Source organism: Nannobrachium achirus (assembly GCF_963921795.1).
Source record: "Nannobrachium achirus genome assembly, chromosome: 19".
Taxonomy (NCBI): Eukaryota; Metazoa; Chordata; class Actinopteri; order Myctophiformes; family Myctophidae; genus Nannobrachium; species Nannobrachium achirus.
In genome coordinates this window covers 31,238,172-31,253,528 of record NC_137826.1, presented here as the reverse complement: position 1 = coordinate 31,253,528, position 15,357 = coordinate 31,238,172, and the positions used below count along the sequence as shown (strand labels likewise).

Sequence of the window (15,357 nt, the reverse complement as noted above, 5' to 3'; positions counted from 1 at the left end):
AAAAAGAGATTGATGCTTGTTTGGTCTGCATAAATCTGAGGGGCATGGGCATGTTTCAATGGGCAGGAGTCAGACTCAGTCAGGACGACTGAGGAGGACTCCACTGTAGTCTGTGCATGATTCGGCAGCCGGCAGGTAAACCAATGTAAAACCAATAATATCGCGACAGGCACCACTAGAGGGCGGTGTTGAATGATGGTAAGATGGCGGGCGCAGTGTTTACATAGGGTCCAGGGTTAGGCTCTACGTCCCTCTTTGGACCTATGCTTTGGACACATCTAAACAAGCTCTAAACAAACAACTAAAAACAACAGCAACAACAACGGGACGCTATCTGGCAGAAAGGAGCCATTACGTTAGTGTGGGGCAGGCATCGTTTTTTTCTTTTGTTAAAAGATAAAATCGTAGGCTATTCAGTACTCACTTCACTTCAAGTAGCAGGGCCATTGCTGCTTTTATTTGCAACCAGCAGGTGGAAGCAAAGCCCTGCGTATTTATTCAAAATGAAACTTTCCGAAGATCAACTCCAGTCGACGCTGATGTTGCAGGAAGAACCTTTGGCGGAGTTTCTTGACTTACACGGCCACCTGACAACGAGATGCGAAGAGTTGGGTAAGATGTTGTCCAAATCCCATGGTGCCATAGGAGAGATAACAGGCAAACGTTAATCAAAATAACAATTCCTCTACATTATATAATAGTGTAGACTTCTTGTAAATGAATGCAGATGTTTAACAATAATTTAACTCTTGAGACGTAAAATGAAACCAAATGGACCCTTGTTTAATTTTACACTCTAAAGAGTTAAAGATCTATAAGGGTCCATTTGGTTATCAACTCTCCATTTAGCTGGGGACCACCTGGAATCCCTTCAAGGACCACTGGTTGATCACCACTGCCCTATAGGCCTATCATCAAGATTTCAGATTTCGCACCTAGTTTAGCCTAAATCAGCCCCACACCTGTTATGTGAGTTTCTCAAATAGCCTAGTCTTTTTTCACCAGGTGGACGTCCAATTGTTTAACTACAAGATTCTACGTTTCGAGTATCATTGCCCAGCCTGTTTGCTGATAGGAAGCTATAAGCAGCTGATTGAATGGTTGATAGCCTAGGTCCTAGACAGTTCATCTTTTCCATTAAACTTGTCTTGTCTTCAGAATAGATGCATAATGTTTCTGTAGACTATGCAGATGTGGCAGCTTAACAGGTGTGATGCAGATATATGGGCCTGGCAGCCTGATGTGAGACAAATGAGCACTAGTTACTGGAGTGAAAAACACGTTTGGACGCGAGAAGCCAACAACTGCTTCATTCTCCCTTTTCTCTCTTTTTTGGCGGGTGCACGGGGGGTACTAATCCTTTACATGCCACTCAACCTTGCGCGCGCGCGCGCGCGCGCGCACACACACACACACACACACACACACACACACACACACACACACACACACACACACAGCGCGCAACCCAACATGTGCGCAAATACATGTGCATGGTCCTTACGCAATACGCAATACAATAACAATATATTCTATAACCAGCTTCAAATATATGGCTAATGAGATTTTGCAGCTCCGCGGTAGCCTGTTTAGGTCTTGTTGGGAACTGAGATTAAGTAGATCCATTGCGCAAATAAACGTGTTCATAGGGCGGTAAGGGCGCACAGGTGGGTGCGCACTCCAAGGTGCCAAAAAGATACGGCTGCCTCCCGGCCGTTCCCATCATGATGCAGAAGTTAGGACCGCTATTTTACACATAGGCCTACAATTAATGAAAAATCCAACGTTAAACTCAACTCGACCCTCGGTGGTGATGATGTGTGCCGGGCAGTGCCATCCAGATCCATATGCCGTGACGCATCGCTCCGCGGTGTTTCATTAGAATACGGAGGGTGGATTGGTATGCATGATAGACTTAGCGAGAGGAGGGGACATGGGCGGGGCCGCGGCGCTCCTCATTTCCCTGCGATGGTGAGCGGGGCAGCAGGGCTGGAGAGACCTCCGGGGAGCATAGTCGCCAGTCCAGCACGGTGGAGACTCGCCTGGCCAAAAAAAACTGTGCCGCACATCACTTGCCAGGATTGCCAAACATTCCTGAAAAATATACCTGCTATTTATGGCATGTGGCTTGTAACTTTACTCCTGCTGTACTCTTTCCAAGAAGGTAAGCCATATATTCTTCTTTTTTTGGACTATTGATCATATCTCATATGACAGTTTGGTCATTGAGTCACTTGTTTTTAGTTTAATCAAAAGTATTGATAGGCTTATACAGCCTATAATTAAAAACAATACAGCAGTATAAGCTATAGATGCACACACTGTATTGTGCTTTGATGTTGGCTATATCACGGGGAGCCATGCAATAAGCAAATGTAACGTAATTATTTTTAAATCAACATGTATTTGCCTTTTGGAGCAGAACATTATGGAAATATTTGAAGGTGTGAAGGTGAAAAGTGGTCCCCCGGTGGTCGTGTGGTCCTATAGGTATACGGTGGTCCGTGATGCCACAGATGGTGCTGATAGCACGGTTTGTTTTCGCATTACCAACTACAGTTATGAATATGTAAAATGGCTGAATAGGGAGAATGAGGTGAAAATAAAGAGGCGCGGAATGAACCTGGAAAACACGAGTCCAATTGTTGAGAGAGATTAAATCTGGAACCAAATGACTTGAATAGACACTGTGCTGCACAGTTTTCAAGTGGATGCTTGTGATTTTGTGTCCGCCTTGTTATATTTTTAAGCTTGCATTGTGTAGCCTATGCTAATTGCAGCTGTTTCGTGGGACTGTACGGTGGAGGAGCGCATGGGAGCAAGCGCTCCATTCCAGAGGGATGCTGTGATTTTTGGGGAAGGTGATGTCGAGGGTCTGTTTCGGACCAAAGTCCCGTTTAGTTCGATGAGAATTTGTTGGAATAATAGAAATGTAATCCAAAAAAATAATTAAAAAAAATAGATTAAGGGCCCATTTAACACAGGCCTAAATTAAATAGGCTAGTCTACACACCCAACACTGTGTAGCCCGCAATTAGTGCATTCCGATCATTTCCCATGTATCTTTTTTAATTAAATGACCATTATTCGTACTTTTGGTCGACTATTTTTGTTCATAAATATATATGGATACTTTTGCGTTATAACACAAACATAATTTTCTTTTTCAATATGTAGCAAATCCCTGGCCTTATTACCAAGTTGATCTTCTGCTATTTCAGTGCATTATAATAATCCTTTACAAATCTGCAGCAAAGATAACACAGAAACTCAACACAAATTTTACGTCAATTTTCATTTCCAAGCCCTTTGTTTACGTGTATATATGCATGTTGCCTATAATAAGTTGGGCTTCATTCTTTCGTTATTGGCAGAGGCCTGGAAGAAAGTGCAGCATTTTTATTCCCCACAAAGTCAGATATTGAATTTGCTGGACCTGTAGGCCAACAATTTAAAGCAAATAATCGTCCGTTTATCAATAGGTTTATAGGCAGTAGGCAACTCTCGATGACTTTTATATTAATGCTTTTTCAGATATACAGAATAGACTTAATATTTTCGCTTAAAACCACATGCATGCAGGGAGAATGTGCTGCCGCCTGCCACGTTTAGTGCTAAATGTGCCCATACATGGCACAACTGTCTCCTTTCTGTTTATTCTAAAGCTAAACCCTTTCGAAATATAATAAACGTGGTTAAATATTAGGTTGATAGAATTGAAAAGTGGTGGTTTATGAGCAGCCTGTATAACACAGTCTTTTAGAATAAATTGATTTAATTTTTTGACTAAATTAGAGAACCTCCAGGTGCGGGGGTGCATATAGACTAGCCCAGTCCCCCGATTCCCTCTAATAGAGCACCTGAACCCATGTGCACGTGCACGCGCGAATTCGTAATTGCGTGTGTTGTGCGCGTGAGTGGCACACGCCACGCGCAGGAGGGGATGTAATAACGGGACCTCCCTCCCCCGGCTTGTTGTTCATACATTTAAATTTGATTGATTTCACCAGGAATAATTCTAGGTTGCCATAGTATAGAGCGTTTATAGGCCTACATTAGAACCAACATGACATAATGTGAAGCCAATTTATTCTCACACAAAAAAACACGTCTGTTTACTTTAAATCTCAGTCGACTATTACTGGACAATAGAAATTAAAATGTCCAATTACGTTAGTTACATTCAAGCCTTCAATTTTATCCAGAAGGCAATCAAGGTAATTAAAGAGGGTGTTTTTATCTGTTGAAAGCTTAGACTAATAACCAATTAGAGAAAATATAATATTGTGTCTTTTTTCCCCCTGACTATTCTTGTGGTGTGAAATCAACAGTAGGCCTATAGGCCTATCATCGAAAATTATTAATTGATTATTTTTTTTACAACATTCACATACAACTTACAGTATATAGCTGGTTTTGATAGGCTATGGCCTTATTAAGGCCATAACCCTGTATCGAGGAAACATACTTTTTAATGTAAGGGCAAGGCATACCTATTTTTGGAGCTAAAGTTTACAACGATTTACCCAATGAAAGAAACATATTTGTATTGGCTTGATGTTCTATGTTGTAAATTGAACATTTAGACTGTAGAGGGCTAAAGGTAACAAAAAAAAAAAAAACAGGCAATCCCTCTCCGGCAGCCAAGCTGCCGTTTTCTCCACCCCGCAACCACCATAAATAGAAATATGCAAAATTGATCTCCCCTCCACCCCCGCCCCCTCCTCTCCGCTCTCGTCCAGATCCCCATGTTGCCTTTTTTTTCTCGGCTGCACAATTAGCGCTGCAATCTGAGGCACCACCCAATGACACAGCGTCAGGGTCCAGAAGGGTGCCAAGCAAGCACGCACGCACGCACACACGGCGCACGCGTGCCCGTGCCGTGTTGTTGCACCACCAGGCCAGGCTGCCGAAAAAGAAGTGTTCTCAAACTGCATCATGATGATGGTGTGTTTTCTGAAAGATGTCATGAACATTCTCTTTGATCGAGTCCAACTTAAGGCAGCAGCACTGACATTTCATTTCATTTTTGGTGGAAACTTGTTATTGGCGCAATATGATGTTGGTGCCATATATAGGAGAGATAACTTCTCCATTCTCTAATTGTGTAGACTTCTTGTACATTAATTAATGCAGATGTTTAACAATAATTTAAATTGGTTACCAACTTTCCCTCATTTGGGGACCACCTGGAAGGCTGGAAGGAACCCGCTCAGCGACCACTGGTGGTCCCCGGGCCGGACCACTGGTTGAGATTGAGAACCACTGGTTTAGAAGATTCACCAGGAAATTATTTATTGAATGTCTTCTTATAGGCCTATATGATTCTTCAGTCCCTGGACTTTATTGACTCAACAATGAACTGCCCCACAGTTCTTCAACATGAAAAAAAAAGAAGAAGAGGAAAATCAATTTTCAATTGGTTACGAACAGGATAAACTAAAGCATCAATTTGTACACCTTAATGGAGAACAAACATCGTGGCCTGAGCCAGAGGCGTCAATTGGGTATGGCACGGTATGGCAGCTGCCATGGCTACAGGGTGAAATAATAAAATGTACTTTTCATTGTGCCTGTTGCTAAGGTATGGCAACATGACTGGTAAGACACCAGTCATGTTGCCATACCTTAGCTTTTGCTGAACTGACGCCACTGGCCTGAGCTGATGTCGGTGGGTAAAAAAAAAAGTGTGCCAGTGCAGGAGTGGCGCGTTGCACGCGGGCTTGGCGCGCTCGCGCGCGCAATGGGGAGACGGAGCGCTCATTAAAGCCCGCGATTCGTGCCTCCGTCGTCGCCCGAAAACAGCAGATCTACAAGCTCTGCTGTTTGTTTGTTTGTTTTTTTGGCGCGCGACACCGTCGTGCCGACGGAGCACACGTAAAATTGGGCTTACGCGTTCCATCTCACCAATGAGATGTCACCGTGCTGTCACTGTGCACTGCTGCTCTCCTGTTTTAGTCCCTGTCCCTCTGTTTCCTCCCATCGCTTCCCCATCCAGTCACTTTGCGCTGTATTAAACATCACGACATGTGATCTGTTTACAAAGGCAATTTGACTATAGTGTGGGAAGAAGAAGTGTATAAAGGGAACGCAAACAAGCTCTTTTACATATTATAAAATGCAGTATTTTTATTGGCAAGGTTTCTTGTGCAGCCATTCTGAATAATGCCTGCATGGTGCAGATGTGCACATTGAGCAGCATATGCCCTCCTCAAATGTATTGTTTTGAATCTGCATGTTTTTGGGGGTATTTGGACGATGTGGTGTTTGGCAAATGTCAAGAAGCAAGTAGTTGTTTTGGTTGACTCTCTCTCTCTCTCTCTCTCTCTCTCTCTCTCTCTCTCTCTCTCTCTCTCTCTCTCCACACATGTCCCTCCTCCTCTTCTCTCCTCTCCTCTCACAGTAACTCCCCTCCCTCTCTCTCCCTCATCACTAGGCAGAATTAAAGGTTGGGGGAGGGGCAGTTTATGCAGACTGTGCTGGGACTTGTGATCCACAGATTTGATATTCACATTAAGAGAGAAACTGGCTTCTTTGATGTGAGGCCTAGCAGGTCCCCGGGGACTGCTGAAGTAGCACACTTTTTTCACTGACACAGCACGGGCCGGGGGTGGAGGTGGGGGTCCTTTTTTTGGGGTGTGTGGGGGTGGGGGTGTTGGTAGAAGGTGGGGGGGGGGGGCACACCCTTGCCTTGATTAGTTGTAACCAGAGGTGGAAAAAGTACTCACATTTTGTACTTAAGTAAAAGTATCAATACTGCACTGTAGATGTACTCCGTTACAAGTAAATGTCCAGAATTCAAAATGTACTTGAGTAAAAGTATGAAAGGATTGGCATAAAAATGTACTTAAAGTACCAAAAGTAAAAGTAGAAATATTTCGACTATTTTCAAACAGCCTGGGTGTGAAATAGGGCTAAAGTGGTTTATGTGTGTTTTATAATATTATAATTTATGTCTGCAAAGTAACTAGTAACTAAAGTTTTCAAATAATTGTAGTGGAGTAAAAGTACAATATTTGGATCCGAGATGTAGTAGAAGTAAAAGTATTGGAAAATGGAAATACTCAAGTAAAGTACAAATACTTCAAAAGTGTACTTAAGTAAATGTACTTAGTTACTTTACACCACTGGTCGTAACCCCCGACAACCTTCCCCCACTCCACCCCGCGCATGCACCACGCCACACACATAAACAGACCACAAGTATTATTCATAAACTTGCACCTATCTCTCTATCCCCTCCCTGCCTTTGCCCCCTACCCTGTCTGTGCATCCATATAGATTCACTTCACACCATAGTGCATGTTCCCTTCAATTTCTCTCGTCTTCTGCATGCACAGAACACACTCATGCATACACACACACACACACACACACACACACACACACACACAGTCACGCACATGCACGTGCGCGCGCACGCGCACACACACACACACACACACACACACACACACACACACACGCACATGCACGCACGCACGCACGCACGCACGCACACACACACACACACACACACACACACATACACATTCACAACCAGTGGTGGAAAAAGTACTCAAATGTTTTACTTAAGTACAAGTATCAATGCGATGTAGGCTACTAGAAATACTCAGTTTGCAATAGAAAAAAGTACAGTTTCATGACAGCACAAATCACTGGAACAAGGTCAACTAACAGGAGATCCTAGTAGGCCTAAGCTTTACGGCTTATTTACACAGGAACTACTTTATGTATGTCATATAACACTGAAAGACAGACGGATAGAACATAGGATAGGATAACATCATTTACAAAAGCAGAAAAAGGGGAGGAAAAAAAGGGGGGGGGGGGTGGAAACATGGGGGCTTAGTCGATGTAAGTTAAAATCCAAAATTCTAAATGTACTTGAGGAAAAGTATGAAAGTATTGGCATCAAAATGTAGTACCAAAAGTAAAAGTACTCATGAAGCAGAAATCTTCCATTTCATGTTTTCAATATAAAATGATTTGGAAGTGAGCTTGTAGATCTGAAGAGGGTAATGTGTGTTTTGTAATAATACTTTAAATCTCCAAAGTAACTAGTAACTAAAGTTTTCAAATAATAATAATGTAGTGGAGTAAAAGTACAATATTTGGATCTGAGATGTAGTGGAGTAAAAGTAAAAGTATTGGAAATTGGAAATACTCAAGTAAAGTACAAATACCTAAAAATTAAGTACAGTAAATGTACTTAGTTATTTTACACCACTGTACAAAACACAAACGCAGTGGCAATCACAACTATTCTTTTTTTGGAGGTTAAGGAAAAACCTTGAGTTGCAAAACAAAGGTGAAAGATAGAGACCTGGATGACAACCAATAGAAAGATGGGGGGAAAGAGGGGTTTCTTTAGTGCAGTTAAGTGGTTCCCAAACTTTTTAGCTCGAGACCCAAAAGAGAAATTAGATGTTTGCCCGGGACCCAAGCTAGTGGAAACAGCAGATCTACAAGCTCACAGATCGGCTATTTTCACTACTCCGTAAACATTTGTCTTCTAAATCTTCTTTGATTTTTCTTTGATTTCTTCATGAAAGTATACACTTTTGTTTTTAATTCATGAAATATTGTGTTTTTTTCCTGAATGTTTTTTGAAAATGTTTTGAAATAATAATAATTAAAAACAAAATGGAGGAAATAAAAAATGAAGGGGTCCCGACCCAGTGCTTGGGAACCAGTGCTTTAGTGGAAAAAACAACACCCAAAAATACTGGAGTTAGGTTGTAAGAAAAGATGCTCTGTGTGGCAGAATGCAGAGAGGGCAGGGACGTGCAGTGAATGTTAGAGAGGCAGGGGCTCACATTTCTAAAAGGGCCTTTTGGTGAAAACATAAAAAATAGCAGACCTCCAAGCTCACAATGTGTCGCAGCGCGACACGTTGTGAGCTATTTTCGGTGCTTGATACCACACTAAACTAAGCATCATCAAGTCAATACCGGAGATGTGGCGTAACGGCATGGATTTCTACACAGAGAGGGCAATTCTTTCAACATTAAGATGCTGGGTTCAAGTTCAGGAGAGTTTGGACAAGGCAATTCTCTTGAATGCTGCCTTCAGGTATGGCATGGAAAGAGGGCATTTGCATTTCTTTCACCATAGTGAAAACTGCATCCATGGTCTGGAGAGGGCACTTTTTACAGACGGATAAAAGGGCAGGGACTCAAGCCCCCTTTGATGTCTATGTGTGCAGTGCACGTGCCTGAGAGAGGGGCATGGTCCTGGCAGCTCAGTGGGCTGTAGTGATACATAATGTACAGTAACATGCGTTGGTGGTGTCATGGGTTTGATTCCTATGAGTGACTTGAGATGGAGGGGAGGGTGGATGTGGGAAAACACCGAGCGCTGATGCGTGTGCACATGCTGGGCACACTAGGGTTAAAGTGAGAACGAGGCAAAGGCTGCGAAACGGAGAGAACAGGAATTCTGGCGGTTTCATGCGTTTGGTTGGGTGCAGGGAGCACTGGGTGTGAGAATGTGCATGAAACGTGGGGGTGCGTGGGAGGGGGGCGGGCGCTGGCATTTGTTTACCTCACATATATAGTTGTGAGCATCGTGCATCATTTCTAAGTGTGTGTGTGTGTGTGTGTGTGTGTGTGTGTGTGTGTGTGTGTGTGTGTGTGTGTGTGTGTGTGTGTGTGTGTGCAGAGGTGTTACCGGGGGGGGGGGGGGGGAGTGGGACTGAGTTACTAGGGCCCAAGGTGGAGAGCCCTTCATTATTTTAGCTATTGAAAAATAGCAGATATACAAGCTCACAGCGCGGCACTGAGTGCTTGTAGAACTGCTATTTTTGAAAAGTCGTGAAAATGTGTGCAAATCTTTGAATATATTTTTAACTCACATTTTGCTTCTGGGGGGTCCCAGTATATCTGCTATTTTTCAATAGTTAAAGCACAAATTAACGTGTAATAGTATGCGTTCCCAGTCTAAATGGGTTAAACCCCCTCCCTATGAAGAACATTCATGAGGGGCCCGCAGTGAATCCTTGTACCCAGGGCCCAGAATTTGGTGCGACACCCCTGTGTGTGTGTGTGTGTGTGTGTGTGTGTGTGTGTGTGTGTGTGTGTGTGTGTGTGTGTGTGTGTGTGTGTGTGTGTGTGTGTGTGTGTGCGTGCGTGCGTGCGTGCGTGCGTGCGTGCGTGCGTGCGTGCGTGCGTGCGTGCGTGCGTGCGTGCGTGTGTGTGTGCGCGCGCACTTGCGTGTGTGTGCGTGGCTGTGTGCGTTTGTATGCCTGTGAGTGTGCGTGTGCGTCTGTGTGCACATTTGCCTACTGGAGAGGCGTACTAGCTCACCTGCATTATGCATGATGAAGCCTTGCATAGGTTATGACTTCTGCCTCTCTGACATACATATTCATGGCCGAGCTCTCTGGCAGGATGTATAAAATAGTGGCTGTGACTCTTTGACAGCCCATGGCTCAGCTGGAGAAACACCGTCGCCGGGCCTTCAGTGCTCAGCCAAGAAAACACTTTTCAGTGAGCAGTAGTGGATGGTGTTGCATTTTTGTCTGTACATTCAAGCCGAGCTGACAGAAGCAACACGTGTGCAGGTTGTTGGGTTGTTTTAAAGCCCCCATGGACACATGTCACTGGTTTTAGTCCAAAGAATTCCATGGGAGACTCTTGAATACATGGGGACACCGGACACCCGATTACCTATTGTGACAATTATGACCTAACCACTTTCAACCTGTGGTTCCCATGTTGGCCATGTCATATAGGTAAAAACAAAATAATTTGTAATTTTTGTAAAAAAAAAAAAAAAAAGTAAAAACATTAATTTAAATAATGAAAATAGATCTACAAGCTCACAATGCATTGTGTCACAAGGTGTTGTGAGCTTGTAGATTTAGACCTATGCCTAAATAATATTACTTACTTACTTAACTGATATTAGCTGCAGTAAAATTAGATGCAGCTAGAAAGCTGCATGCTCCTTGGAGTGGAGCGCAGGTCTTCACCAGGCAGGGTGACCTACCCAGGGTTGTTTCAGTTGTGGGTGCAGCTGGCAGGATATGACGAAACGGTAATCATATTTCAGCGATAGTGACATTTTGAATATTTATGCCCCCTATGGGGGCAGTACTATTGCTTTTGACTCTGTGTTGTATAGATCAAGATGGGACACTGTGTTCATGGTCTTTGGCATTTTGTGAGATAGGCCTCTCCCGCAAACCTTGCAAGGCAATTATCGCCAATTGGAATGAATATAAATATGTTTTGAAGATAATGCTAAATGGTGGAAAATTTTGTTAAACTGAAATGGGCGTGGCTATATGGGGACTTGCATCATTATCCAATATTCTTTTTGCACCTGCGGTTCAAGAGTTATTGGTCAAACATAAAGCGGCCTAGTATAGCACCACGATGAGGCCAAGAGGTGTCTTGGCCTACTGGGAGCGTGCATGCAACGTTTTATGCTGATTGGTCCAGTGGTGTCTGAGATTAGTTTGTGCACAGACACACACAAAGAAACACAGATACACACACACACCCACAGACAGGGCAAAACAATCTTTGCCTCATGGTCTGTCGTCCTAGAAAATAACACGATTCATAATCTCTCATACCTTTTTTGTAATTCCAAAGAACACATTTGACTTCACAAATTCACAGGCAACATCAAGTTTGAAAGTGTTTAACTACCTTGGCTTTACAGTTTGTGAACTACCTTATGGCAGTACTGTAGCTATATTTCCCAAATTGTGAGCTTGTAGTTTTGCTATTTCTGATGCGCAACACGGGCACGCAACTAAGTATAACTAAGTATAAAACTTTGGGCGGTATTACAAACATCTTTGGTCATGGTATAGTTGCCTGTGACACAAATTAGACACAAACCTCCTACAACTCTTGGAAGTGTTTTTGCAATGGTTCTTACTTGGTTAAACATTAGACTGATTACCTGTTAATAATCCAGCCATGCTGTGATGAGTTTATTAGATTAGTGATGTCTGACCTCATGTGACTGAACTGTTGCTTGTTTCATCCAATCTCTTCTGGCTTTTTCATTCACCTGGCTGGTCGAGTAAACGGGTGAGTAAATGATTGGGGTGAACTACTCGATTTTTGAACATTTATATATTTGCTCCTTTTTATTTCGCTTTTCTCTGCTTTAATTTGATAGCTACAATAGCGAGACAGGAAACACGGATAGATAGGTGGTTCGACTGACCAAGAATCGAACCAGGGACTCGCTGTCAGCCAAGTGGTACGCGCCCTATCCCCTAGTCTATCGGTATGAGAAGAAAATCAGTTATGTCATAATATATATTTGACATTAGTTTTCAGTGTGAAATGCTTGTTAATTGCTGACTGGTGTATGTTGTTTTGGTCTGAGCTCACCAATGTCACTTCCACCATGGCAACCCTATCTTACCCCAGTGTGTGTGTGTGTGTGTGTGTGTGTACACACACACACACACACATCATTCGTGCGTGCGTGCGTGCGTGCGTGCGTGCGTGCGTGCGTGCGTTTGTGCATGCGTGTGTGTGGTGCATCTGGTTTAGACAGGCCCTGAGTGGCGGGTCTGTTTTGGTCTGAGCTCACAAATTGGTGTGTTTACATGTGTGTGCGTGCGTGCTTGCGTGCATGCTTGCGTGCATGCGTGCGCGTGCGTGCGTGCGTGCGTGTGTGTGTGGTGCATCTGGTTTAGACAGGCCCTGAGTGGCGGCAGTTTGCTCTGATCTCCTCTCTATTCCATCAGCCCCAGTGGGCCTCAGCCCCCCAGTGCACTGGGCCCCCGGGCCATATAATCCACTGTATGAGAGGTACTCGCACTGCCCAGCCCCCATAAGCTCTCAGGGTGACCCCCGTCTGCCTTTAGCCCCTTCACTTTTCCACTTTAGTCCTGTCCCCCCATTGGGAGATTATAGATATTGCAATCTTTAATATGGGCTTTATGCTCAGGGGCCATTATCAGTAATCTGCGGAGGGGAGGGAGCCTGACCTGGATTCAGCAGCCCACTACAGAACTGACAGACACTATGTTCGTATACCATCTGTAACATGCAGCCCGGCTTGATCAATCTCCACTCTTAACCAGGGGCGTCACAAGGGGTAGGAAAGTGGGACTGAGTTACTAGGGCCCAAGGTGGAGGGGCCCTTATAACTTTATCTATTGAAAAATTGCAGATCTACAAGCTCACAGCGTGGCACTCGGTGTGAGCACTCGGGATCTGCTATTTTTCAATAGTTAACATTCATGGGTGGCCCACAGTGAATCCTTGTACCCGGGGCCCAGAATTTGGTGTGACACCCCTGCTCTTAACCATGGACTTTGAAACAGGGGTCATCGCCATGCTGGCTTTTGGTGAACATTTTTGTCAAAATGTTTATTTCGCCACGGACATACAAAATGAGCAGACAATAATATGACCAGAAACACAGCTAGCCCCGAATGACCATAACCGGTGTGAACCAAATGGACCCATATTTGTTCACTCTCTGAGTTTCGGGGGTCCTTGCAAATAAAACATTTGAGAACCAGTGGACTCCTAATATGCCATAGTGTCATAGTAAAAATCAGTGTCATACATATTCTGACGAAAACCTGGAGACTTGACATTCAGTAATTGGGTCTTACGATCAAAATAAGAACATATACTGTATAATGTTGTGTAAAACAGAAAATCGAAAATTTGCCATGGACAAGACCAAGTCTTTACCACGGACATATTTGTCTGCGTGCGGACATATTGATGCCCCCTGCTTTGAAAGGATGCTGGAAGTATTGATTGTATTCCTTTTGATGGAATATTAATGTCACTGTGACTTTATGGGATCCTCTGGTGAGCTCAGTGGCAATATACACAGTACTATAGAGTCTGACATTGTTGATTTTCATCAGGTCAGCCAGGCCATATGTATTGAAGTTTTCCTATTACAGATGTCTAAAGGGTAAAGCATGTGTCAACTGGACTGACACTCAGAGGTGCTTAGTAGTGGCTCAGGTGCCTCAGCACTGGTAGGGCACCACTCCAGGAACCAGATGATTCCTGGTTCCATCACTGGGCTTTGTGTTGAAGTGTCATTGAGCAAGGCATTGAACCACCGAGTGCTCCCAATGAGCAGGTTGATGCCTCACGTGATTGTCTCTGCTGTTGGTGTGTGTGTGTGTGTGTGTGTGTGTGTGTGTGTGTGTGTGTGTGTGTGTGTGTGTGTGTGTGTGTGTGTGTGTGTGTGTGTGTGTGTGTGTGTGCGTGCGTGCGTGCGTGCGTGCGTGCGTGCGTGCGTGCGTGCGTGCGTGTGAATGAATGGCTGAACGCACGTGAAGCGCTTTAGGTAAAAGTGCTATAGAAATGCAGACCATCACACAGGTTATCAGGTTAAAAGGTTCCCTGGCTAATAGGCCTTATACGGTATGCCTCAATATACAGTACATGATAATTATATAGATTTGTTTTTAGAACACCTTTTTACACTTTTATACTTTTACTCAAATAGGACAACACCCCCAATGACATTTATGGAATGCATGTGCTAAAAAAAAACTATTTAAAATCTTGTTTTGATGCTCTTTGCTCATATTAACCTTAGTATGAAGTTGTTTTTGGCCTGGGTGGCTCGTCTCCAGGCATCTAGGCTGCAAATGCGACTCCCGACCCCGATGACCTTTGCTGCATGTCACTCCCCATGTCTCTCTCCTCATTTCCTACTGTTCACTATCAATAAAGGCAGAAAAAGACACAAAAAAAGGTATTAAAGGGATATTTTCACTTTTGGTCATTTTATCGTCTAATCAGGCTTTTATGAACACCCTGAACAGTTTTTAATTTGCTTCATTCAATGTTTAGATATTTCATGTAAATGTTATCGGGCCCTCCAGGCCCAGGGCCTCTACACACACAACGTGATGACATCACACCATTGTACTTTACAATACAAACCCCAACTTCAATCCTCCAGTTCTAGGCAACACAGAAGAGGGGGAACTTTTTTTTTTATTTCCACACAACTCCTCTAAGGTATATTAATGGCATAGTTCAATATTGAAAAGATAAGTAGTTATTTAGTTAGTGCATGCATTCCATAAATTCCATAGGGCTGGACCACACATGGACAAATCATCATCAACTTGCAAGAGGCGTTGTCCCCCACTTGAGTAAATGTATGTATGGAAAAAGGACATGATTTGAAATCATCTCCTGTCAACCGAACAGCCAGTTGTGCGAGCTTTAACAACTGGCTTGCTATGCAACCCTCACATCTAGAATTCACACCTGCCTCGCACCACCGATCTGACCAATATGTCAGAGTAATTTGTCAGACAACTGGATATATATTCAAACTACTTGACGGCAGGCACTGCACTCCCTCGAGTCCTTTTCACTGTGAGTTTGA

The 15,357-nt window shown here is 43.6% G+C and overlaps 1 protein-coding gene across 1 annotated transcript in view; it reads left to right on the top strand.

The window, feature by feature from the left end:
• Positions 1-1,968: 1,968 nt before the first annotated feature.
• LOC308304758 (cell adhesion molecule DSCAML1-like) overlaps positions 1,969-15,357 on the top strand; it is a gene marked incomplete at both ends in the record, with an annotated part of 123,259 nt that continues 109,870 nt past the window's right edge. Inside the window, 1 exon segment of the mRNA XM_080749388.1 lies at positions 1,969-2,164. Within this exon segment, the coding sequence (XP_080605514.1) occupies positions 1,969-2,164 (196 nt within the window).